We start from the raw sequence: 23,085 nt of genomic DNA, 5'->3' as shown, positions 1-23,085 counted from the left end.
GGGTGGTCTTTTTCCCTGAGAAGGAAGGCCCTTCTGCGGATCCTGCTGGACCCACCTCTCTACCCACATCGCAGCCGCAGAGCCGACTCCCCTCCTGCTGCCGCAGATCTATCCCTCCCCACTGACCCCGTCCCCGCCCCGCGCCGGCAGCTGCTGGGTCCCGTCCGCGGCGGCTCCGACGAATGACCTGTAGTAACCCTGCTCCGCCCCGGGCCTCCAGCGCCGCGCTCCACGGCGGGAATTCGATAGGCCCGGCCCCGCACGCGCCACCGCCCGCGGGCCAATGGGCGGCGGTCTTCCTGCATATGCAATGAGCGCCGGCCGAGGGAGCGCGTCCCGGGCGGTTCGCTCAACAGACGCTGGTCTGCCGGCGCCGGGGAGCGGCGCTGCAGTTGTCGCCGCGGCCCGGGTCGGGAGGAGGCGGCGCAGCGGAGGACAGGGCGGCAGACGGTCGCTCCCTCGCAGTGCGGCCGCGGCGGCTGCGCCAGCGTCCCCAGGAGGCGGCGCGGGGCGTGGACGCTCCCGGGCGCAGCCAGGCCTGCGTGGGCCGGAGGCCGCAGGAACCAGAGTCTCGGCGTTGCGGTGAGTGCGGCGCCGGTTGTGGGAACGGCGGGGGCCGGTTGGCGGCGCGGCCTCCGCGTGCGGCCAGGCTGGGCCCGAGGGCGGCCTCGGCCTGAAGGAGGGACGCGGCCGGCCTCGGGCCCCGGATCCCCAGCGTGGCGGCCGAGCCCGGCTCCGGGGGTGTGCGCGCCTGCGGCGTGGGGAGAAGCTGCCGGGCACAGCGGGAGGCGCCGCGGTGGGGTCCGGGATGCGGGTGACGTGGAGCCTCGGCCGGAGGGCCCACGTGAGTGTGTGTGGGGGGGAGGACCGCAGCGGGAGACGCAGTGCTGTCCCGAGGGAGGAAGGATGCACGGGGTCTCCCCGCGCTTTGGGCTTGGGGGCGGGGTGGAGATCTGGCAACTTTGATATGATCCGCTCTGACGCCGTCCCTGGGAAGAAACTGAGCCCTGTGATTTTGGAAAACCACGCCGGAGGGGCGGGCGGGGGTGTCTTGCTGCAGAGTGTGAGAAGAAATTGGGCGTGTGAGATGGATCGACCTTGGTATTTGATCTGCGGTGGTGGGACTAGGATTAAGACTGATGGATGTTTTGGGGTTGACGGTTAAAGGTTTACTTGTCCCTGAGTGCGTTTTAATTACATACCAGTAATAGATCGTGTAGCAGCAGGGGCGCGCTTACTACCATCCGTCCTGTGGGGTAGGTATTATCAAGCCCGTTTCATGGATCAGGAACCTGAGGCACAGACATATGGAACCGGTTTGCCCACTGTGGTTTTAAAAAATGTGCTCTCAGCTACTGTATATACAAGCCCCTCAAAAATGGAAAGGGTGGAACAACGTCTTTAAAATTATGAAGGCTAGAGAGGGAATAGGCCTTGTGAAAGGGATTACAGCTGAATAAAATGACAAGTAGCTGACATTTATTGAGCCTTTATTCCGTGCTAGGTACTATTCTAAGCTTTATGCATGGTATCCTTACACTGTTAACAGTCCTCCAGGGCGGTGGTTATTCTCATTTTACAGCTGGAGAAACTGCAGTCTGGAAAAACCTCAGATCACAGCAAGTGAAAGGACATGCTTGGATTCAGCGGCCTCTCCAAAAATCTAGAGCTCTCACCTTTAACCACTGCGTTATGCTGCCTCTCCTTTGCGGTTGGCTGAATAGTTAGTTGCACCAGTGGATTTTTGTTTGGGTGCCCAGGAGGACCTTGGTTTGATGATACTGTGTTTTATGATCGTCACAACCTTTTTTGTTTCCCCAGAATAGTTCTGGGGGTTGAAGGATGCTGCTGAGTTGCTCCTGAAAGTGTATATGAAGGTTATTACCGGGAAGAGGTGTTGTGACATGGGAGTCTGTTGATCAGACTTTATTCTTTTGTTTTTCTGGCGTCTTCCCGTGCAGTTCTCAGAAAGCCTTAAGGGTGAGTAAGGCTTCTGTAGTCACTCTGACATTTTCTGTTTAGACTTTTCCTGGTTTCTCTCCTTTTCTACAGGGAGGGTTGGTTCTGTAGAATCACAGCGTTGTTGGGTGTAGGGCAGAGAAGTCTGCTGGCTGTAAGGGTCAAAGTGACAAGTCACCTAGTGTCTTTGGGTCTCAGTTACTGGATTCGTAAGACATTTGGAGTGGATGATTTAAAGCTGAACTGGTGTGTGTGTCCAGAATGCCCTCCTTAAAGGCAAGAAGAAATGAAGGATGAACAAATATGGGGAAAGTCACGCCCTCTCTGGTTTGGGAGAGTGAGATCTTAAAGCCTCAAGCCCATTGCTTATGTGCATCCCGCTGTCTACTTTGGCTTCAATGACTAGTTCGTTCCTCATTCAATAAATTGCTCCGCTAGAGCCTTTTAACTCCTGTTGTATGTCAGGCACTGTGTAAGGTGCTGGGAGTACAGCAGTGAACAGAATTGGGGTCATCTTTGTCCTCATGGGAGAAACAGACATGAAGCAAATCATTATATAAACAAATATATAATTACAGATTATGACTTGTGCAACGAATGATAAGTAGTGTGTGAATGAATATTATAATGAGGATTGTGATTTAGTTGGAAATCTAGTCTAGGCAGTTTTTTGAATTGACAATGGGAAGATTTTGCTAGATGACAATCTTGCTTTCTGAGGCTGTAATTAAATGTCTCTGAAGAGTTTTGAGAACTTTTAAGCAAGATTTCATTTTACAGTATCTGGTCCTAATCAGAATGTCACTCACATTTCAAGATGAAAATGTGATAGGGAACTTTTTCAAGCAGTCATTCTGCCTGCCTTCAGGGTACTTAAAACTTAAATATTCCTGTAATGCTTAAATGTTCCCCTCTCAGAATGCACCATTGGGAAGCAGGAATCTTTATGAAATTTGGACTTTAGTGTGAGATTTGGATGTTTTCAGGAAAGCCGGGCCAAGAAAGGTGAAAGGTTTTTCTAACTTTAGATAAGCAGTATTGTAATTATTAAAAGTATACAGTGTAGTTTACACTTTACATAGTAATTTAATTTAAGATTCTTACCTCTCACAAGATAAAAATGATAACATGCTTTGGGACATAGAAGCTGTTAGATGTGCGAATATTTCAGTTTAGAATGTATTAAGCCAATACAAGAGATTCATTGCAGTATATTTACTGAAGATCACCTGCACGCAAAGCACTGTGCCGGGTCTGCCATGTGGAATGAATAAAAAGATGAACTTGAGAAAGTCTTTGCTTTAAAGATTTCAATTTATTGAATATAAATACTCAGATTTAAGTGTTTCACCCCCTTTTTTAAAAGTACAGTCATGTTAGCCCATTTGATCCTCTTAAGAACCTTTTATCATGAGTAGAAATAGGGAGAAAATGGAGATTTAGAGGTAAAATTGCTGGACATGGTGATTAATATTACATGGGGTGGGAGAAGGGGATGTCGAGTGATCACTAGCTTTAATTTTGGAGCCATCAGTGTAGAGGTGATGGCTGACACCATGGCGTGAGATTGCCTATGGAGAGACTAGGATAAGAACAGGAGGCGGTCTGGGATGGGGCTGGGGAGAGGAGGCTCAGCTTTCCAAGGAGATGAGAAGAGATGAGAGGAGTGACCGGGCAAGTGAGAGGACAGCCAGAGTAGGTGTCCTTGCCGCCAAGGGGAGAAGCGGTCAGTACTGTGGAATGCTTCTCTGAGAGGGAGATCGAGTACCATCTATTGGAGTTGGCAGCTCAGGGATCACGAGTGACCCTCGTGGGAGATGTTGATGTGGTGGTAAAAGGGTGGGATGAGGAGCAGAAGTGAGCGGAAGTGAAAAAAATGGAGAAGGGAGCAAGCATGGGAAAGCTCCCAAGCGTTCTGATTGCAGCATGTTTTGGTGGGAAGGTCTGGGTTGAGAGGGCGAGGTGGAATCTCGATGAGCAAGTGTTGTCAGTGCAGAGTTCCTACGAAGAGGGGAGGGGATGAGATCTATGGCATAAGCCGTGAGAAGGGACACCTCTTCCGTAGTAACAGGAGACAGGCCTGTGACTGACCTGACGTGAATTTGTGCCTTATCATGGAGCCCTGAGTAATTTCTAAAAATCTGCCAAGAACTGTTAAATGCCTATGAAAATCAGCCCAGTTTTAGCTCACTCATGACAGTCTTCTTAGCCCACTTCACTGCAGAAGCATCCCTTCTCCTTTGCCTTTCTTCCTTCTCCTTTCTCTGTCCTTTAATTGATGTACAAAAATCTGCACGTATTTAGTATATACAGTTTGATGAGTTTGGCCATGCACGAGCCTGTGCAGCCATCATAATCGAGGTGATAGACATATCATCACCTCGAGGCTTCCTCGTGCCTCTTTTTTGTTGTTGTTTGTTTGTTTTTCTCTGCCCTGCAGAAGTAGGTTTTTTTTTTTTTTGGAGGGGCCAGATATTCTGCATCTGGTGTGTGAGCAAACCAATTGTATAAGTAAGAGCATACATCATTTAAAGGGGACTAGAAATTATTAATTATTTAAGGACAAGAGTATTCAGACTGTATGAAGGCACATAAAAGTGTGGTTAATATTAAGCGAGCACTACAGAGGACAGAAATGCCATGTTTGGCCAGGGCAGCCAAGAGAAAGGTCAGCTGAGCAAAATGCGACGACAGCTGGATTTGAGGCAAGAGGAGAGAGAGTTTGAGGAAGGTGCTCAAATGAAGATGTTCAAGGCAATTGGGGAAGAGCAGAATTGACAGATAAAATTGGGGCATCAACTGTTTTGGGGGACTAGGGAAGATGTGAGGATAAATCACATCCCAGGGGGAAGCAAAAAACAAAGACTTGGAGGACAAACACAATTAAGACCTGCCATAAACTCAGTTGTTTATTGATTCCTTCAACTCAGAAAGTAATTAATTATTAATTGAATGGGAGGTCCTGGGAATGGGAAGGGAGACTGAGCCGCCAGCACGCGGAGAGAACCCTGTGGGCGCTGACTTGCTCTAGGAAGGGCATTTGGGGGTCTTGCCCATGTTGTTTCTAACTCTGCCGCTGTGACTGTCACATGGCCCTGCGGTGTGGTAGTGCATACCATACACCCTGGCAGTGTGATGTTGTCCCGGCCATTTAGCTTTTTTGGAGCTCCGTTTTCCAGGTCTGTAATACTTTTTTGCTCAACAGAGTTATGGTCTGCTTCTCCCTCAGTGTTCTTTTTCTTTTACCTCCCTTTCCACCTTTTCATTGTCCTTGGCTCAGGCTTTTTCTTATTTGCGCCATATTTCTTTCTTGGGTTTCTTTGAAACTTTATTAGGTAGCTTTGTGCGTTTCCCCCCGTGTGTTCGTTTATGTGTTTACTACTTGGAAGTCACCGGGCACTTGCATGGGTTTTATTAGGTGCTAATACACCGACACCACTACATAGATAGCCTTAACCTTTTTAATATTATTTTAGTTCTAAACTGATTTTGTATGTCTAGCAACAGTTCATTCTTCTGCATCGATGTTTCTGGGTTTTAAGATATTCAGTATCATTTTGGCCCAAATTATGACAAGTTTCTACTTCTACCACATAAGTTTTTAAATTTTACTTATTTTGCTTTTATTGGGATTGCAGTGATCCTCATTCTGGACTCGACTTTGGCTTTTTTTCTGTAAAACTAAAAAACCAGAAATCCTTCTCTCCCCCTGGAGACCGACTTGATCTTTGGACTTGATAACCTGTTCAAGTTCTTTCTAAAACGAAGCACGTTTATTTTGGTTCCATGGAATACTGGAACGAACCAGAATGAATTCATCTTAGAAATGAATTTGACGTAAGTTTAAGGTAAACAGAATTGACATTAATTAAAGCTATTCCCTATGGAGCATAATACCTGGAATCATCAGTTTTTATAAAGTCACGGTTAATAATTCCCTGAGGCATTTTTCCTTTTGTATTGCAACTTTCCGTATTGCTCATGTGTTAGAGTCTAAGAATTTCTATTTATCATTTACTGTGAAACGTAGCCTGGCTGGTAGGCAGATGCCTGTTTAGATGGCATAGCACTCTCCTTAGAAATTCAAAATTTAGTTTGTTGTCATTTTTGGAGGCATAAAAAGAATACCTGTTTTTTTTTCAACAGCATCTCGAGGTGGGAGGGCTGCGGGAGGGAGTGGCTGGCTGGGAATGAGGTGAGAGGTCAGAGGGAGCTCACAGGACCCCAAGTATGAGGAAAGAGATTGATGTGAGCCGTAAGAGTGATACAGGCCTTGAGCTTTGTGGCCACACTGTTGCTTGAATCTGCAAATCTGGTTCTACCTCATTCTAGTTTTGTGACCGCAGCAAATTACTTAACCTCTGAGCTTCAGTTTCTTAAGATAAGGGTGATGTCTATTTTGCAGGGTACATGTGCTCTGGGGTGTGCACGCAACCCATCTCTTGGTGCCGGAAGAAAATGTTAGAAATTTTATTTCTTGTTTTTAAAAGTTTATTTCACACACGGTTTGTAGTATTTGCATTATGCTAGAACAATAGTACATATTCACAAATCGAAGGTACACATGTTGGAATGCCAGCAGTTTTTACCAAAAGAAGCTTGTTGTGATTGTTAACGTTTTGAGATGGTGAGCTTGTAGGTAAAAGTGAGGCCCGTGCTTGGAGATGTATTAGTTTGGTGGCAGCTTTAGACACTAACTGAGTTTGAGATGGGGTTGAGGAGCTTGGGCTGGTTGGCTCTGGGAAATGCATCGAAGGATATTGGATGTAGGGAACGTGTCTGTGCAAGTTCATTTGAAAAAGAGAAAACGTAGTAAAACTGACATGTGTAATGATTTGAGTTAGTTTGTGAAAGTCTTAAATTGTATATTCTTACACTGTGTAATGTGTTAGGAAATTACATGGTAGACATTTGGATGGTACATAACCCGGAAACGTGAGTCGGTATTAGGGAATTGCTCTCAGCAGTTTACCCACAGATAACTGAGAGCCAGCTGTACGTATAAGTTAATGATGTTTAGTGACGTTGTATGATGCCAGAGGACAGCAGGTTAACCATAGACGATTAAGTGCACTTTTGTGTTTCTTGTTGTTAATTTCATATTGTTTTATGAAATAATAAATGTACTTGCTACCTTTTCTTTTTAGATAAGTCTAAAACGTGTTTCTTTTGGGCTTCTTTAGGGAGAATAGTCATATTTAAAATATCATTCCACTGCCAAGAAAACTACGAGGACAGGGGTGTTTGTGTTTGATTCACCTGATCACACCCAGTGCTTGGCATATAGAAGATGCTCATTTGTTGAATGAGTCAACTTTTGCACCTCTGCCATCTAGTACAACAGTGGAAATGAGATCCTCAGTAAATGTTTGTTAAATTGAGTTGAAAGTTTTGAGCCTAAGACGAGAAAAATTTTGGAAGGCCAACAAGCTGACATCAAATCACCAGCGTATATTTGTTAATGGGAGCTCGAGAATTCTCTAAGAGTAGACTTACGTTGATAAAATATTCATTTGAATATAGCTAACTGGTAGAGTAATACGTGCAGATATACTTTAAAAATTATATGATCAAGAAGGCAAAAGTTATGTGATGGATTGTCTCAGGCCAGGCCAACTGCTCGTTAGACTTTAATATCATCATGACTTGTCACCTCTGTAGTCTCTGACACTCCTGATAATGTCCTCATCCGCCCTCTTGTCTGTCTTTGGCTTCTAGGATACTGCCCTTGGCGTCTTTACCTTTCCAGCTGGCTTTTATAGTGTCTGTCCTTAATCCTTATATCTTATAAGTGAATATCAGTTGATTCTTGAGCAACTTGGGGGAAGGGGTTAGGGGTGCCGAAAATCTGTGTATAACCTTCGACTTCCTCAAAACTTAACTGCTAATAGTTAACTTCTGTTGACTGGAAGCCTTACCAGTAACAGTCTGTTAACACATATTTTGTATGTAGTATGCATTATGCGCATTAAGTACTGTATTCTTAACAGTAAAGTAAGATAGAGAAATGAAAATGCTATTAAGAAAATCATAAGGAAGAGAAAATACTTTTATAGTACTGTATGTGTATATTGAAAAAATCCACATGTAAGTGCACCTGCATAGTTCACACCTTTCTTGTTATTTTTTGGGATTCCATGGTTTCGACTCTAAAGTGGATAGAGTCAGTGATGACTCTAAAATCTACATCTTCACCTCTGGCTGGTGCCCCAGTCCTGTATTTTTGATAATATCCTGAATATCTCTGCTGGTTATTCCCACAACTTAATAGCCCACCCTGCACTCATGCACTGTCATATGTGTCTGCTCTTTCTCCTCTATTCCTTGTACGTGTCACAAGCCCCCCAGTATTCTGGAAATGTTGACATTAATCTTCAAAGATTAACATTCGCATTTCCTCATATCCTGTTGGTTTTAACTCAGAAAAGTCTCTACCGTTGGTGCTGCTGCTTCTGTATCTGCTGCCATAAACTCTGGACCACTTCATTCTTCAGTTGGGCTCTTGTACTAATAACTTATACCTGGAATCCTTTCTGGTTTGTTTTTTATATTGACCCAAGTAATCATTCTGTAAGACCAAATTTGGTCAGATGTTTTGCTTAGTAACCTATCTCATTCTATCTGCAGCATGTTTCGATATTCCACTTTCATTTCTAGCTTCTCCCATATTTCCTGTGGTCCCGATATCTCAAGCGACTTAGTGATTCCCCCTGTGCTTTCACTCCCGTGTGTCAAGCAGGAGTGCAGGGAGGAATCGGAGCACGGAGGGACTGATTTAGCTCTGTCAGTGAGACCAAGGAGGAATTCACATTGAGGCTTCAGTTGAATCTTGAAGTCCGGGCTTACTTCGGCAGTCCTGTTAGCTTCTTTCAGTGCTCTCCAGTTCTTTTAATTCCATTCCACTTCTAGGTCCTGGAAAGAATATTATTGGACCAACAAATCCATATTTTTGATACAAGCCTCACTGGTATAGGCTGCTGGATCCCTGTGGGTACCCACGTTTGCTATAGTCTGCTGGAGTAGAGATGGGAGCAAAGTGGCATCACATAGTTCAAAAAGAAGCAGTGCTTCCCTCCCGAACAAGAGTCATAGGCCAGGCAATGTGAACTGTGCAGGCCACCGTGATAGCACGGGAGATTGTTTTATAATTAGAAAAAAGACTTGGGAATAAATCTTTTTGGGACATGAGAGCTGTGGAAGAGAGGTATTGCTAAGCTGGTTGGTTGCTTCAAAGGATTTGCTCCTCATTTTTCCAGGACTTAAATTCAGCCATTGTCTGAGTTCGGATTTTTCCTGGAAGCTGCTTAATTGATTGAATAATTGATCTTTTACCCACTGATTTGAAATGCCACCATCGTCAAATATAAAATTTCCATGACTGCTTCTGGTTTTAAAAATTCTGTACCAGAACAATTAGTGTTAGTTTTGACATCTGATAGGGCAAGTATGCACAAATATTTTTGTTCTCAAATTTTATTAGCTAATCTTAAAATATTTCCTTCTAGGTAAACTTTGAAATTCATACATCAAGTAATCATACAAAACAAACAAGTAACAAAGTCCTAGTAGATTTTGATTGGGATTGCATTTGGTTCGTAGGTTAATTTTGAGGGAATTACATTCTTTCTACCCAGGAGCTAGCCTGTCTTTCCATGTATACAGGTCTTTTAGTGTCTGTCAGTATCATTTTATACATACATGCATGCATACATACATAAATATGTTTAAATAAGGTGTTGTGTACATTAAGTATTTTAAAGTCGCTTTTGCTGTTGAGACTAAGATCTTTTCCCTTTTCATTTCTAACTAATTATTACTAGTATATATGAAAACTGTGTGTTTATTCTTTACCTGATGTCCAGATATCTTAGTGAATTCTCCCTCTGGTTGGATAGTTTTCAGATGATTCTTTTGGATTTTCTTGTCAGACAGCCAGTTATCTGCAAACAATGATGATTTTGTATCTCCTTTTCCAGTATTCATACTTATTTCTTTTTTCTCATTATTACATTGACTAGACCCTGTACTGTCCAAAAGAAATGCAGTGAGAGCCACACACGTGAGCCATATATGCAATTTAAATTTCTAGTAGGCATTGACCGGAAGGAAATGCTGAGATGGCCTAAATTACATTGTAGCAGGCCAGAGGTGGAAGAGAGGCACAAGAACGGGTTAATCAGTTAATAGCTCTAGGGCAAAACTAACAAAAGACTGCTCCTGCTCCTGAGTGTGTGTTGGAATTTGAGGTTAACTTCCCGGAGGCTGTTTCTAAATCCTCTAAAGGGAAGACTAGGCCAAGGCAGGCTCCATGGAACCGCAGGAGCCTCCGCTGCTTGTTTACTTGTTTACGCAGGAGCCTTCAGGACGGCTGCTACAGCTAATCCTGAGGAGCAAACACTTCCTTTTGGACTGTGCCGCACCCATCCCAGAACTAGCCCCACTTCATACTTTCTCCCATCTCCTTGTCTAATGTAAGTTCTTTCAGAAGGGCTTACATCTTTCTTTTTTCCTTCCACTTGATGTTTAAAAACGCTTGCCAATTCTAGGGGGGCAGGCAGCTCGTCTTGTCCACCTGACCATGCTACTGGTGGTTTAGACTTTATGCCCCAGGACCTGGTGTTCTTTCTCTTGCAAAATAGCTTTTGTCTATGTAAGAAATGTCCAAACTTGTAGAGAAATCTAATGAGTTTATTTGAGCCAAACTGACATTAATTGCCAGGAAGCAAAATCTCAATGGATTAAGAAAACGCTCCAGAGGATGGCAGTTTTGCAGCTTATTTTATACATTAGAGTCAAATGAGGAGGTGTAAAATGGGTTACTTGAAATTCATTTGTGGTATATTAAGGGGGAGGGGGAAAGCAAGATGGGGAGATCTCTGGGATTGGATGAAAAGTAAAATGGAGGGACACACACTTCTTATACATTGGTGGGTACAGGAGAGTTAATTCACATTTGCAGCGCAGAGAGGTAGTATTCAGGGAACGTGAAAACAATGGGGGTTCTGTGGTTTCCTGCTGTGCTACTGGGTTGTGCCCTCAGGGGTCTGGAAAAAAGGGATCACTCCGACATTCCAAGAGTAGTGATCTTAGATGCAAAAAGACCATAGACAGGCTCACTTAAGGTAAACATTGACCTTTGTCAAGGAAGCTACGGGCCTAGGACATGACTACCCGCCATGACCTGCTTTTAGTTAGGAATTTTTAATTTCAGACCATCTTGTGTGGTTGCTTTCCATCTCTGAGTTTGTAGGGCCTGCCAGGCTGGCCTCTGCTGAGCTTGTCAAGTTGTCTGTGGCCTGTTTTTCATCCACACTTTTGAGAAGACTTTTTCAGCTGTGGAAGTTAAAATTTTAGTTTAAAATCCTATTAAATAAAGTAAGAAGAAACAAGTAATTTTAATATACTTTATATAATTCAGTATATCTAAAATATTATTTCAGCATACAGTCAATATAGAAATTATAATTGAGATGTTTTACATTATGTTTTTCATACTGTGTCTTCGCAATTCTGTGTATTTTTTACATGAGAGCACATCTCACTTTGGACCACTATCATGTGTTCAGTAGCTACACGTGGCTAGTGGTTATAGTGCTTAAACAGTGTATAGTAATTATTGTCATAGCTGGCTCCCTTGTCTTGTTCCTGACTTTAATGGAAATTAACTTTGAGTATGATGTTTGCTGTTGGCTTCTGATAAATACATATGCTTTTTTTTATTAAGTTAAAAGAGTTTTGAGTAAGAAGTTCTTTTAAAGTTAGTAATTAATATTTACTTCCCTAAAAAATATTTTTTAAACATAAACTGACATCACATCACACCTTTCCTCCACACTAAACTATTACAATATAGAGAATGATAATCATAGAGTCCTATAGTATAATACAAAAATATATTTGGTTTTTGTCCCCATTCTTGGAGCTGAGCTCCTAAAACTCAAGTGATAGTGCCTCATTATTCATAAGCGCTCCTTTTGATCACACCTGAGTTTATGCTAATGAAGCAACTTAGGTTAGGGTCCCAGGATAGCCTCAGGTTGGGGCTGGCCACCTAATGGGTCTGGAGATAGTGGATTTGAACTTTCAACCCTACCCACCAACCTTCTGCAAGGAGTGAGGGGGCCAGAACTTGAGCTCTATAAAAACTCTTGAACTGTAAGATTCAGTAAACTTCCAGTTTGATGAACAAGTCCACGTGTGGGAAGGTGGTGCACCTGGAGAGGATTTAGAAGCTCTGCTGTATCCCCTCTTCCCTGCTTCCCTGCCCTATGCATCTCTTCCATTTGACTGTACCCAAATTGTATCCTTTATAATAAAGTGGTGAACATAAATGGTGTTTCTGAGTTCTGTGAGTCATTCTACCAAATTATTGAACCTGAGGTGGGAATTATGGGAATCCCTAATTTACAGCTGGCAATGGACTTGTGACTGGCAAGTTGGGAATAATTTTCTAGGACTGAATCCTTAACCTGTGGAATCTAGCTCTTGTAAAATAGATTACAAAACTTAGATCAAGTCTGACTTTAAAGAAAAAGTTGTCTTTAAAACCTACTAAAGGAATACATTCACATGGTAGAGGACTTTTAAAAGTAATTTCTTAGCAGAGTATGTAGGTTATAAATTTTCTGAGTCCTCGAATGTCTGAAAATTTTCTTATTTACCTGTAATTTTTCAGGAATCTAGCTAGGAGTAGTGTTACTGATCTAAAGTTCATGTGTCTGATGCTTTGAAAGGCCAAAACTCAAAACTTCAGAGTTTGGAGTAAGGAAAGGTTCATTGATTGAGAAGGCGCCACCTGAAAGGTGGGAGACCTCGTGGTGCCTCAAATCCATCTTAAGAAAGTACAGAGTTCAGGCTTCTTTTATGTCAAGGGAAGGGGAGATGGGAGGGACAAGAGGTGATGGACAATCATAGACATCTGGCTGCCAGCAGGGGATGAGAAAGATTGTGCTTAGTCTGTTGACTCTAGTTGATGTTAGTCTGGTCACAAGGTTCTTGCAAATCTTTGATAAACAATACATACTTCCCTTATCTCCTCCACAGAGATACTTTCTGGTAAGAGGCCGTTTTTGTAAAATTCAACCTGCTAGCACAATTCCTGTAATGATTTAATTAACAAAACGAAACAGGGTGAAGTAAGTGTGCACAGGTACCAAAGTTTCTCCAGGGCAAATTTCTTAGAAGGGATTTGCTAGGTCATAGGAACTTACATTTCCAGCCTTTGCTAAATGCTGCCAAAGTGCTCTCGGAAGTGGCTGCCCTTGCCCAGTAATGCCAAGTGCTGTCTTGTTTCCTGTGTCCTTGCCAATACTTGTGATTTTTTTTTTTCCCCATTAAAAAAGGCTGATGGGGAAAATGATTTTGTTTTAATTTGCAATTCTTTGGTAACTAGTGAAGTTGACCATTTTTTCAAAGTTAATTGACAATTGGATTTTTGTTTTGACAGTTGGATTTTTATGTGAATGTATGTAGCCCATTTTTTTCTATTATTTATAAAAATTCTACAAATGTGGATATTGATTGTTTACATATGTTGTTGTCTTAATTTACATATTTACATATTTACTGACAAGTAAATTTATAAGATCCCCCCGCCCCCCATGGACAGATCATAGATGGATAAATAAATGAATGAACTTGTCTAGAGTCACACCTACTAAGAAACATAGCAGGGCTTTTTGACCCAGCTATATCTGGTTTTAAGGCTTGTCCTTCTTTTTAAAGGTTTAAAAAGTATATCTGGCTGCCTTCCAGGGAATGAGGAAATTAATAACGAGGCAGTGATAGTGCTGAATTTTGATTTAAAATACTTAACTATTAGCTCTGCTAACTAGCTCTGCGAGTTTAGGCTGATGTTAATATTTTTTTAAAATGACTATGATGACAGCTAACCGTCTGCTTCACAAGTGATTGAGAATTGAGATAATGTATAAAAGTATCATACACACGGTGAAATAGTGTTTATAAGTATTAGTAATTCTTCTTGACCATCATCATCTTGACCGCCATCATTATCATCATGATGAGTGAATAAACAATGTACTTAAAAAAGTTTTGAATATGCACTTTTTAAGAAAAAATAGACTTTATTTTTTAGAGCAGTTTCAGGTTCACAGCAAAATTGAGCAGAGGTGCAGAGCTGTCCCACGTACCCCCAGCCCTCACACTTGCACAGCCCCTCCATTATCAGCATCCTGCCCCCGCGTGGTACATTTATCACAGCTGATGAATCTCCTGCATTGAGTCTAGAGTGATGTGTCTTTGTCACTCAGAGTCCTTAGTTTACATTAGGGCTCCCTCTTGATATTTTCCGTTCTGTGAGTTTTGACAAATATGCAATGACGTGTATCGGCTGTTATTGTATCATGCAGAGTAGTTGCACTGCTGTATAAAGCCTCTGTGCTTTGCCTCTTCATCCCTCTTTCCTTCCTAACCCTTGGCAACCTTTTGCGGTCTCAGGACTGTCTCAGTAGCTTTGCTTTTCCCAGCATGTCATATAGTTGGGATCATACAGCATGTAGCCTTTTCAGACTGACTCTTTCACTTAGTAATATGCATTTGAATTTCCTCCATGTCTTTTTATGGCTTGATAACTCATGTGTTTTTAGCAGTGAATAACATTCCATCATCTGGATGTACATTCACCTACTGAAGGACATGCTGGTTACTTTTATGTTTTGGCAAATATGAATTAAGCCTCTATAAATATTCGTGTACTTTTTTTTTTCTGTAGTTGTAGATTTTTATCTCATTTGAGTAAATATCAAGGAGCTCGATTGCTGGATCATTATGGTAAGAATATGTTTAGTTTGTAGGAAACTGCCAAACTGTCTTCCAAAGTGGGAGTACCATTTGCATTCCCAGTGACAATCGGTGAGATTTCCTTGTTGCTCTTCTTGCCAGCATTTGGTGATGTTAGTGTTTTGGATTTTGGCCATTTTGGCCATTATTGTGTATTGGTACACAATATGCTTTTTTTTTTGGGTGAAAGATTACATGATAAAATGTCATTTGCTAGTGTGATAGATGGAGTTTCCAGAAAAACTCAACAGAGGTTTGGAAGTAGAAATATTTGCAGGAAGAGGTTGACATTTGCTCTGATTAACTGGACCGTGAGCCGTAATGCTGGTGGTCTTTGTGTGTTTCTTTTGTCAGGTATTGAAACAAAGGTGCATATCTTGAAGGCGCTAGCACCTCCTACCATTGCCAGCCAGTAAAATGTTTATTCTTTTTTAATTACCAGATATTTCTGTTATTAGGCATAAAATGAATTAAAGTGTGGCTAAACTGTCGAAGAAAAAAATTCTTTGCATTTTGCAGTTGTGAAATTATGAAAGCTATGAGGAGGTAGCTTTCATAGTAATTTTAATTCCATACAAAGCCATTGGAACATTAAGCCATGATATTCAGCAGTGTTATTTACCTTCCTTTCCTCAGTTTGAATTTCATTAAGCATCTGTGAAAGCATCTGTTTGAACTCAGTAGCCTCTTTATTTTGCAAAGTTTAGCACTGATTAGTCTGGTATTACTGGTTCAACATGTGATGGTCATTTTAAATTTGTGTGTTACTTTAAATTTCTAACTGGTCATTTTAACAGAGGCAGGTTCAAGGCAGCGCTGGAGGCGGGGTTGGGGACAGCAAAGGGCTTTTTGTTAACCTGTAGCAAATTCTGCATGTTAATTACAGTTGTCTTGGGGGTAAATGTAGCACAGTCCTATTTTTTCCTTACTGTGGCTTCTGAAATGAATTAGAGCTTGTGAAATTTTGGGGCAAGAATTTAAGGATCAAATGACCTGAAAGATTTTAGCCACCCGAAGAGTGAAAGTACAATTTGATAAAACTGTTGTAAGGTATAGTCTATATTGGTAAAGTGCTTTGAGAATATAAAATAATGTAATTATTTTTATCTGTTAGAATCATAATTGTTGACATTTATATGTTGTTTCAGAACATGTTTCAAAATCTTTGCCCACCTCAGTTGAATTTATTAATCCTTACATTTTCTACTGATTTTAAAAAGAAGTTACACAAGTAGTATGTTTATTATTAAAATCTTACATCTGAGTGTGTAGGTAAAAGGAAAACTTCCCTATCCTCTGATTCTTTTGCTGGGGATTACCCCTTACCAATTTGGAGCGGGTCCTCCCAGACCTTTCATTTGCATATCTAAGATCACTACCTTTGAATGAAGCAAGTGCCATGCAAGAAGAAATATACCTTGCCCATTAGTGTGCCTCCACTTTATTTTAGACATTTCTTTTCCTACATCTTTTTTTTTTAAATTTACTTTTCAATTGTAGTTGACATGCGATATTGTTAGTTTCAGGTGTACAGCATAGTGATTGGACATTTATATACCCTACCAAGTGACCACAGTAAGTCTAATACCCATCTGGCACTATACATAATTGTTACAATATTGTTAACTATATTTCCTGTGCTGTGCTTCACATCCCCATGACTGTTGAGAACTTTGTATCTTAAACACTATAGAAAAACTATGATAATGGGTCTAAATTTATTCATACACAACTCTATTTGTTAATGTCCTCTTTCGAATTCTACAGGTCCTTACCAATTTGGAGTGGGTCTTCCCCATGACTGTTGAAAACTTTGTATCTTAAGCCTCCAACACAGTTAAAAACAATCACTATTCTGCCATTCTAATCTTTTTTTAGGATTTTAATAATTTTTTAATTTTAATTACAGTTGGCATACAGTAATAGTTGCAGGTGTACAACATAGTGATTAGACATTAAATAACTTACATTCCTACAGCTTCTTGAGCGATATACTTGGCCAAATGAAGAGTGCTTTGAAGTGACTAAGTAAATTCGTTGGAACACAGTACTTTCTCTACAGATTTCTTTTAGTGATTAGTGGGTTATGGAAACCCCAAACTTTGACTTTCTAGCTAAAAATGTGTCAACAGAGTTTAGATTTACAGTGAAATTGGTATCACAAATAAAATTTACTGTGCATATTAAACAATAGGTATGACATTTGTATACATGACTGCAATTAGTATTACTTTCTAGAGGGTAAGCTAGATTGGGGTAGAGAGGTGGTTTTGGAGGTCAGTACATCTACTTAGGGGGAATAAAGTGCTATGGCAAAGTGACTAAGGTAACTGACTCTCATAATTTTGCCTAGACTTGAGCAGGTACACAAAAGGAAAGGAAATTTGTCATTTTATTTAAGTTTAATATATTACGAAATAAAAGGAATTTCAAGGACTATTTGGGGAACTCAGCATCTTGAATTCCAAAATTTTGAACCTCTTTTCACACATGAGAACTGGCCACATTCAACTGCCTTGTGAGTTAAGAAATGGTGTAAAAATTGAAGAGTCACATGTGTATGTGTTCTTTGTGTAATTGTTGGTTTGAAGCATTTAAAACTCCTTAAAAAATCTGGAGAAGCAGATTTTCAATACAGTTTTTTTACAGATTCACAGCAAATTCAATACTCTTATTTTTTCTATTTCTTTTTCTTTTTTTCAGGAGCAACAGAATAGTTTTATTGGAAGGGAGAGTAACGAGACAGTACACTTCCAGATGTGGAAGTGGGCTGAGCAAGAGAAGTGTAGCTCAAAGGCCTTATTTTTTCATGTTCAGTTATATTGATTAAAAAAGTATATTCTGTCCATGATTCTAGTAATTCATATTTAAATATTATAAAGTAGACACATTTTGATGGCTTTAGATCTTAATCACTGATCTTGATGATCCAGTGCTCCACATTCACGTGGTAGCAGAAAGTGTTATCTGTGCAGATAGCCATGTAGTAAAGAGAAATAATTCATAATGTTTTCATTCGGATGTGAAAATGATACGTATTAGAAGTTTGTAAGCCAGGCTTAACAGGAAAATGTCTCTTGGGCCAAATATTTCTCATAGCTCTTGAAGGTGGATTTCTTATTTTTGGTGGTTTCTATTTTTAAAACACAGTCTAGTTTTTGAATAGTTATGGAAAACTGGGCACACTGGAGGAGAGAAGAGGGAAGACAACTTTTTATCTTAGTTACTTTGATTTTGAAACCTGTTAAGAAAAGCTTTATTAATGGTAAAATAATTGACGATTTGTGGGAAAAAGAAAATACTTTATGTAAAGAATTGAAAAAGGAAAAATAAAGTGAATAAGATATGAATACAGTATAATACAATAAAAGACTAAAGGAAGTATAATTGCATGTTTAAACCTTATTCATTTATTTAATGTTTAGATAGTACAAATAATGTTGTTGATAGTTGTGACGCAGGCAATTTATCCTGTAGTTACATATGTTTTTACAGTATACGTAAACTTATATGTGTATTTGCTTTTTTTTAAGTTTGTTTTTAACTGATATACCAAGATATAGAATAAGGGCTTTTGGGGCAAGGTGGGCCAGTGGAGGAAAAGATAAGGAAACGTCTAAGGACTCCTACTGAACAATTTATAAACCCTTGAAATTGAAAGAAAAGGTATAGACTTAGATTGAATAGTCTTAGATAGACTTGAATGCCAAATTATTCTAAGCTATTGTCGCTCTTATAAATAAGCTAAGCATTTTAAAATTATCTTGGAAATCTTAATTTAAACATTTTAATCTCTTTGTATCCTCAAAGGCTAAACTTACTTGAAGAACTGTCTTTTCTCAAACATGCAGACTTCACTTTGCTGTCAATATAATGATGTTTACTTTTGTTGTTTTTTATTGTTGTTTACTGTTACTGTTTTTTTTCCCCCCACTATTTTGTATGTTTGGGACAATTATGTTTAGCCTTTAGCCTTTGAATTTTCTTTAATTTTACTCTGGGAAAAGAAATAGGTAAATTTGAAAGTATAATTGTTAATCCAACTGAAACAACCTTCGCTTAAAAATTAGGCCATCTGCTCACTCTCTTAGGTATAGGTTCATATCATACTAAATATGGTACTTAGCTGGACTGTTAAAATTATTAAGACCCTCAAGTACCATTTAGCCAGGCTGATGTCATTATGTAATCTGATAGTCCATGTTCTCCTGAAATATTTATATAGTTGGCTCTCGTTAACCATTTTGTAAGGGATAGTTGGAATAAATAGGAATAGTACTAAAGGGGTAAGTAGGCCTATTCATCAGTGTTTTAATACAGTTGAGGTATTCAGTTCTTGGTTAGTTAATACATACTGATAAATATGTCAAATAATTGCACCAAGTAAAGCTCCTGCCCTACTATTGAGATAATGCATGGAGACTGATCATGCCATTCCCCCGTTCCCCTTCAGTGACTTGATCGTGAACAAAATTCTGATATTAAAAAACTGCTTTCTTATAGGGAATTCCCTGTCACTTCTTTTGGATATAGTAATAGAAAGAGGAGGGTATGTTGCTTGGGAAGCTAAGTAGAAAGCAGAGTAGGATTAGGTTTTCCCATAGATGAGGAAGTTGAGGCACAGAGACACAGAACTCTGATCTGGGCGTTGGTGTGTGTGTGTGTGTGGCGGGGGGGTTGTCTGGGTGAGGGGTAGTCGGAGATATACCACGTGATAGTGATGTAGATGAATGGACTACAGAGCCACCCCTGACTACTCCCCCATGTGTTGCCAGGTCCTGTCATAGGGTTAAGGATGGACCTGAGACTATAAAAACCTCGAGAGTTAGGAAGCTGTTGAGGGCCATTTTTTTGAGATCCATGTAAGTTGAATCGTTATAACAATCGATCCTGAGTTATATTCCACATATATTCTCTATCTTTGTGACTGGTGTGGGATCTAGAAATTAGGGTTCAACAGTTCTGTCATCAAATCCAAGAAATTTGCATTTTAGCATAAAGTACTGGACATGAGAAAAAAATATGTTTAGTATATACATTTTCTTAAATAAATTTGTAATCATCTAACTGAAGCTTATTGGGAGAAATCCCCCTAACTGACTAGTTAGCTAGGGATGCTAAATGGAATAGTACCAATTCCAAATACAAGGTGTGTTAAGTATTGTTATTAGTCTTTTTGCTTATTACTGTTATTTTATAAGGGACTTCATGGACGGATATGATGTCAGCCTCTTCTAATGTCTGAGATTGTAAATGTATTAAACATGAATAACAATAGTAGCTGAGATTTGAGTACTTAGTGTAAGGCAAACATTGCATCTTTTACATATATTAACTGTTTAATCCACTTAATCTTGATACAGATATTCTCCCGCATTTTACAGATAAGGAAACTGAGGCTTAGGGAGGTAATTTGTCTAAGGTGCCATTTAGTAGATAGTAGAACAAAGTGTCACTTGATCCGTTTGGCTCTGGAGCCTGAGCTCTCAGAGTACAGTTGAATTGACTTAAGTCAGTGTCTTCAGAATCAGCAAGGTATAAGAAATAATCAAGATTAAATAAAAACATTGGTATACATAGTTTTGCATAAACAACAAAATTTTAAGTACTGTTAAAACATACATTGTATTTTGTAGTTTATGTAGTGTTTTCAGCTACTTCTTTGTTCCTAAAGGGAGTTTTGTGAGGTATTTATTACTGTCACCCCAGTTTTACAGTGTACCTGAAGCTCAGCCTGTTAAGGGACTTGTCTCATGTTACACAGTGAGTGAGTGGGGGTGGAGTGTAACATCAAACCCAGAGCTTATTGCCGTAGTTCTAAAAGGAGCAAGTTGATTGAACATTTTTTATGTGCGGTTAAACCAGTGTTACAAGTAATAGTACCTTCAGTGGATCGTATAAAACATATAAATGAAACAAGTACCTGCTAGCTTTGAAACTTGGCGTGAAACAGAACTTTGTACCCATAACAGCTGTATTAGTAAACTAGCATTTATAATGCCTTTGCATTTTTCCAAGGTCCTTTATATCTACCGTATTCCATTTTATCCTCACTGTAAATGTGTGTATTAGATAAATGATGACAGATATGGGGAAATGAGGTACAGGAACGCTATTTCAAAGAAAAAGGTCAAGCTTTATCAGTGTTGGGGCTCAGGCTACAATGTGTTTGCTTTCTCCATGAAGTGATTGACTGTAGGGTGACTAGCTTGTTCCTGTTTGCCTGGAACCTTCCTGGCTTTCATGCTGAAAGTTCTGTGTCCTGGGAAACCCCTCAGTCCTAGGCAAGGCAGAGTGGTTGGTCATCCTAATAACTTACCACACTTTGATCGGCTGGCGGTGGAAGTAGGGCCGCCATATGAAATACGAGGCGCTCAGTTAAATCTGAATTCCAGGTAAACATTAAGTTTTACCGTGTGTCCCAAATAGTGTATGGGACATACGTATTTTACAATTGGTTCCCTATTTATCTGACATTCAGATTTAACTGGGCATCTTGTATTTTTATTTGCCAAATCTGGCAACCCTAAGTAAGAGTGGAGGGACATTCTGTTGTGTAAAGGACCACTTAGCTGCTTTTTCTTTGGTGGCCCTTAGTCTTCACACATTCATCTACTAAGGAAGTGCCACCTGGCAGTTTCCTCTTCTGGGGTACTTGACTCTTGTTCTTTCAGCTCTTTGGACAGAAATAGATGTAAGAGGTCAGGATGAATATATGAAACCAGATTTTGCCTAGTACATTAAAACGTGTGTGTGTGTGTGTGTGTGTGTGTGTGTGTTGGTTTGAAGCAGTTAGTTCTCTACTTATCAGGAAACTTAACCCAGATCTGAGCCTGTTCTCTTCGTTGGATCAGTGTGTCAAAGACCAGCGCATTCTCACAGTCCTCCCGTACTGTCTTTAGACTGTATGTGAAAAAGAATTTTTTCCTGTGGTTAAGAATAGTACATGGACATGATTCAAAGTGAAAAGGAAGTAAAGGCTTTACCCGCCCCCTTCTTGCATCTATTATTCATTTGCCCGCCATGGATGTCATCCGATCTGATTGGAAAATGTTAGAATTTTTGAAATGGACCTTAGAAATCTTCTCATTGAGTATTTTTTGCTTTTTTTTTTTAAGCATAGGAACTCTTTTCCTACCCTTCTCCCTCCCCCGCTTCCAAAAAAAGGTATGTGTATCAGGGGAAAGTACCTTATATGGAAGACAGAAATGGGTTCTTCAGGTTATATGAACCTTTATTGATCTGGGAGTCCTAAGCATCAATAGAATATAGTCTTAACTAGATCTAGTTGAATTCCATCAACATTAATGGTGAGCAAATGAAAGTTTAGTGACTCGGACAAGGTCTCATAGTAATTCGTGGGAGAACTGAGACCGGTGTCTGTGTGGGCATAGATGCTTCTGTATGTATGCGTTACAACCCCGATTCTGTATCAAGCTGAAAAAGATATAAATTCTCTTGTCTAATTTCTGTTTCCTCTTTTATTTTAAGCCAAGATACCTATCATTTTTGATTTGGACTTTATCTAGAAGAAGAAGATGGAATAAACCTAGATATAAAAACAATGTATCTTGATCAGGATTAGGGAAGTCTGGGGACTGTATTTGTGGTTTAAGGAGAATACTCAAGAGTCCTACTGTTATTTCAACTATTATAATAAAAGGACTAAAGAAATTTAAAAATTACGGTAAGTAACTGAAGATTTTGTAAATTTAGTTGGCTCTGTTCAGCTGCTTTTTAGTTTTGAATTTAAATATTTTCAAGGCGAAGACTTGACTGGTTTTCCTCAGTTACTTTCTTTCTTTCCTTTTATCTCCCAATACATGTCTTTAGGGCCAAAATTTCATTTTCTGAGGTTAGAATAAATACATGCTTGATAGTTAAAAGACCAAACTCTTATTTCCTCAAAAGATTTTCTAGCTGTGAATTGAAAGTTCATCTAATCCAGATGGTACTATGACTCAATCCTTATTAGTCTTTAATTGACTTTCTGGTCCAGAATTTCTTGACCCCTTTATTTGTTATAATAAGGCACTACTTACGTGGACTAACGATCTTGATTTTTCCAGCTGTGCAGTCTAATATCATTTATAGAGAGGTGAGAGCTGTGGAGCCAGAGTTGAAATCTTCACAGTTGTTAAAAGTAGTGTTAATATTTAGGGTTTTAGAAAGGAAAAATCCTTTGTCTTTACTTCAGTAAAGGGAGAGTGAGAACTGCTGTATTATGCAGTATTGAATTCTTATTGAACTTAGGCAAATAACGATATTGCCGTGCAGATAAGAACACTCACTGAAAGTTTCCAAATTCTGGAGGGATCAAGTAGA

The 23,085-nt window shown here is 40.0% G+C and overlaps 2 protein-coding genes across 4 annotated transcripts in view; both read left to right on the top strand.

Annotated features, from left to right (window-relative positions):
• Nucleotides 1-283: 283 nt before the first annotated feature.
• Nucleotides 284-22,446, top strand: LOC120597111 (translation initiation factor IF-2-like). The gene is made up of 3 exons (XM_039855809.1): nt 284-542; nt 588-1,101; nt 22,252-22,446. The coding sequence occupies exons 1-3, from the start codon at nt 284-286 to the stop codon at nt 22,271-22,273; spliced, it is 795 nt and encodes a 264-aa protein (XP_039711743.1). The 3' UTR covers nt 22,274-22,446.
• Nucleotides 360-23,085, top strand: part of ACSL3 (acyl-CoA synthetase long chain family member 3) — a 71,053-nt gene continuing 48,327 nt past the window's right edge. The window contains exon 1 of one of the 3 annotated variants that reach the window (XM_039855844.1): nt 360-582. The gene's annotated coding sequence lies outside the window, so the exon portion shown is untranslated. Of the gene's footprint in view, nt 583-5,023; nt 5,139-23,085 lie in introns of those variants that run through there. The other 2 variants (XM_039855846.1, XM_039855845.1) reach the window with 2 other exon arrangements.

This window comes from Pteropus medius, unplaced genomic scaffold (assembly GCF_902729225.1).
Source record: "Pteropus medius unplaced genomic scaffold, Ma_sr-lr_union100, whole genome shotgun sequence".
Classification (NCBI taxonomy): Eukaryota; Metazoa; Chordata; class Mammalia; order Chiroptera; family Pteropodidae; genus Pteropus; species Pteropus medius.
Note: the sequence above shows the minus strand (reverse complement) of the source record. Positions and strands in the feature narration are given on the sequence as shown.

Excerpts from the sequence above, each read along its gene's own strand:
- LOC120597111 (XM_039855809.1), top strand. The coding sequence starts at position 284 with ATGGGCGGCGGTCTTCCTGCATATGCAATGAGCGCCGGCCGAGGGAGC. Across the intron at positions 543-587 it reads CCGGGCGCAGCCAGGCCTGC|TGCGGCGCCGGTTGTGGGAA; the intron begins GTGGGCCGGAGG and ends CGTTGCGGTGAG. Across the intron at positions 1,102-22,251 it reads TGTGAGATGGATCGACCTTG|CCAAGATACCTATCATTTTT; the intron begins GTATTTGATCTG and ends TTTTATTTTAAG.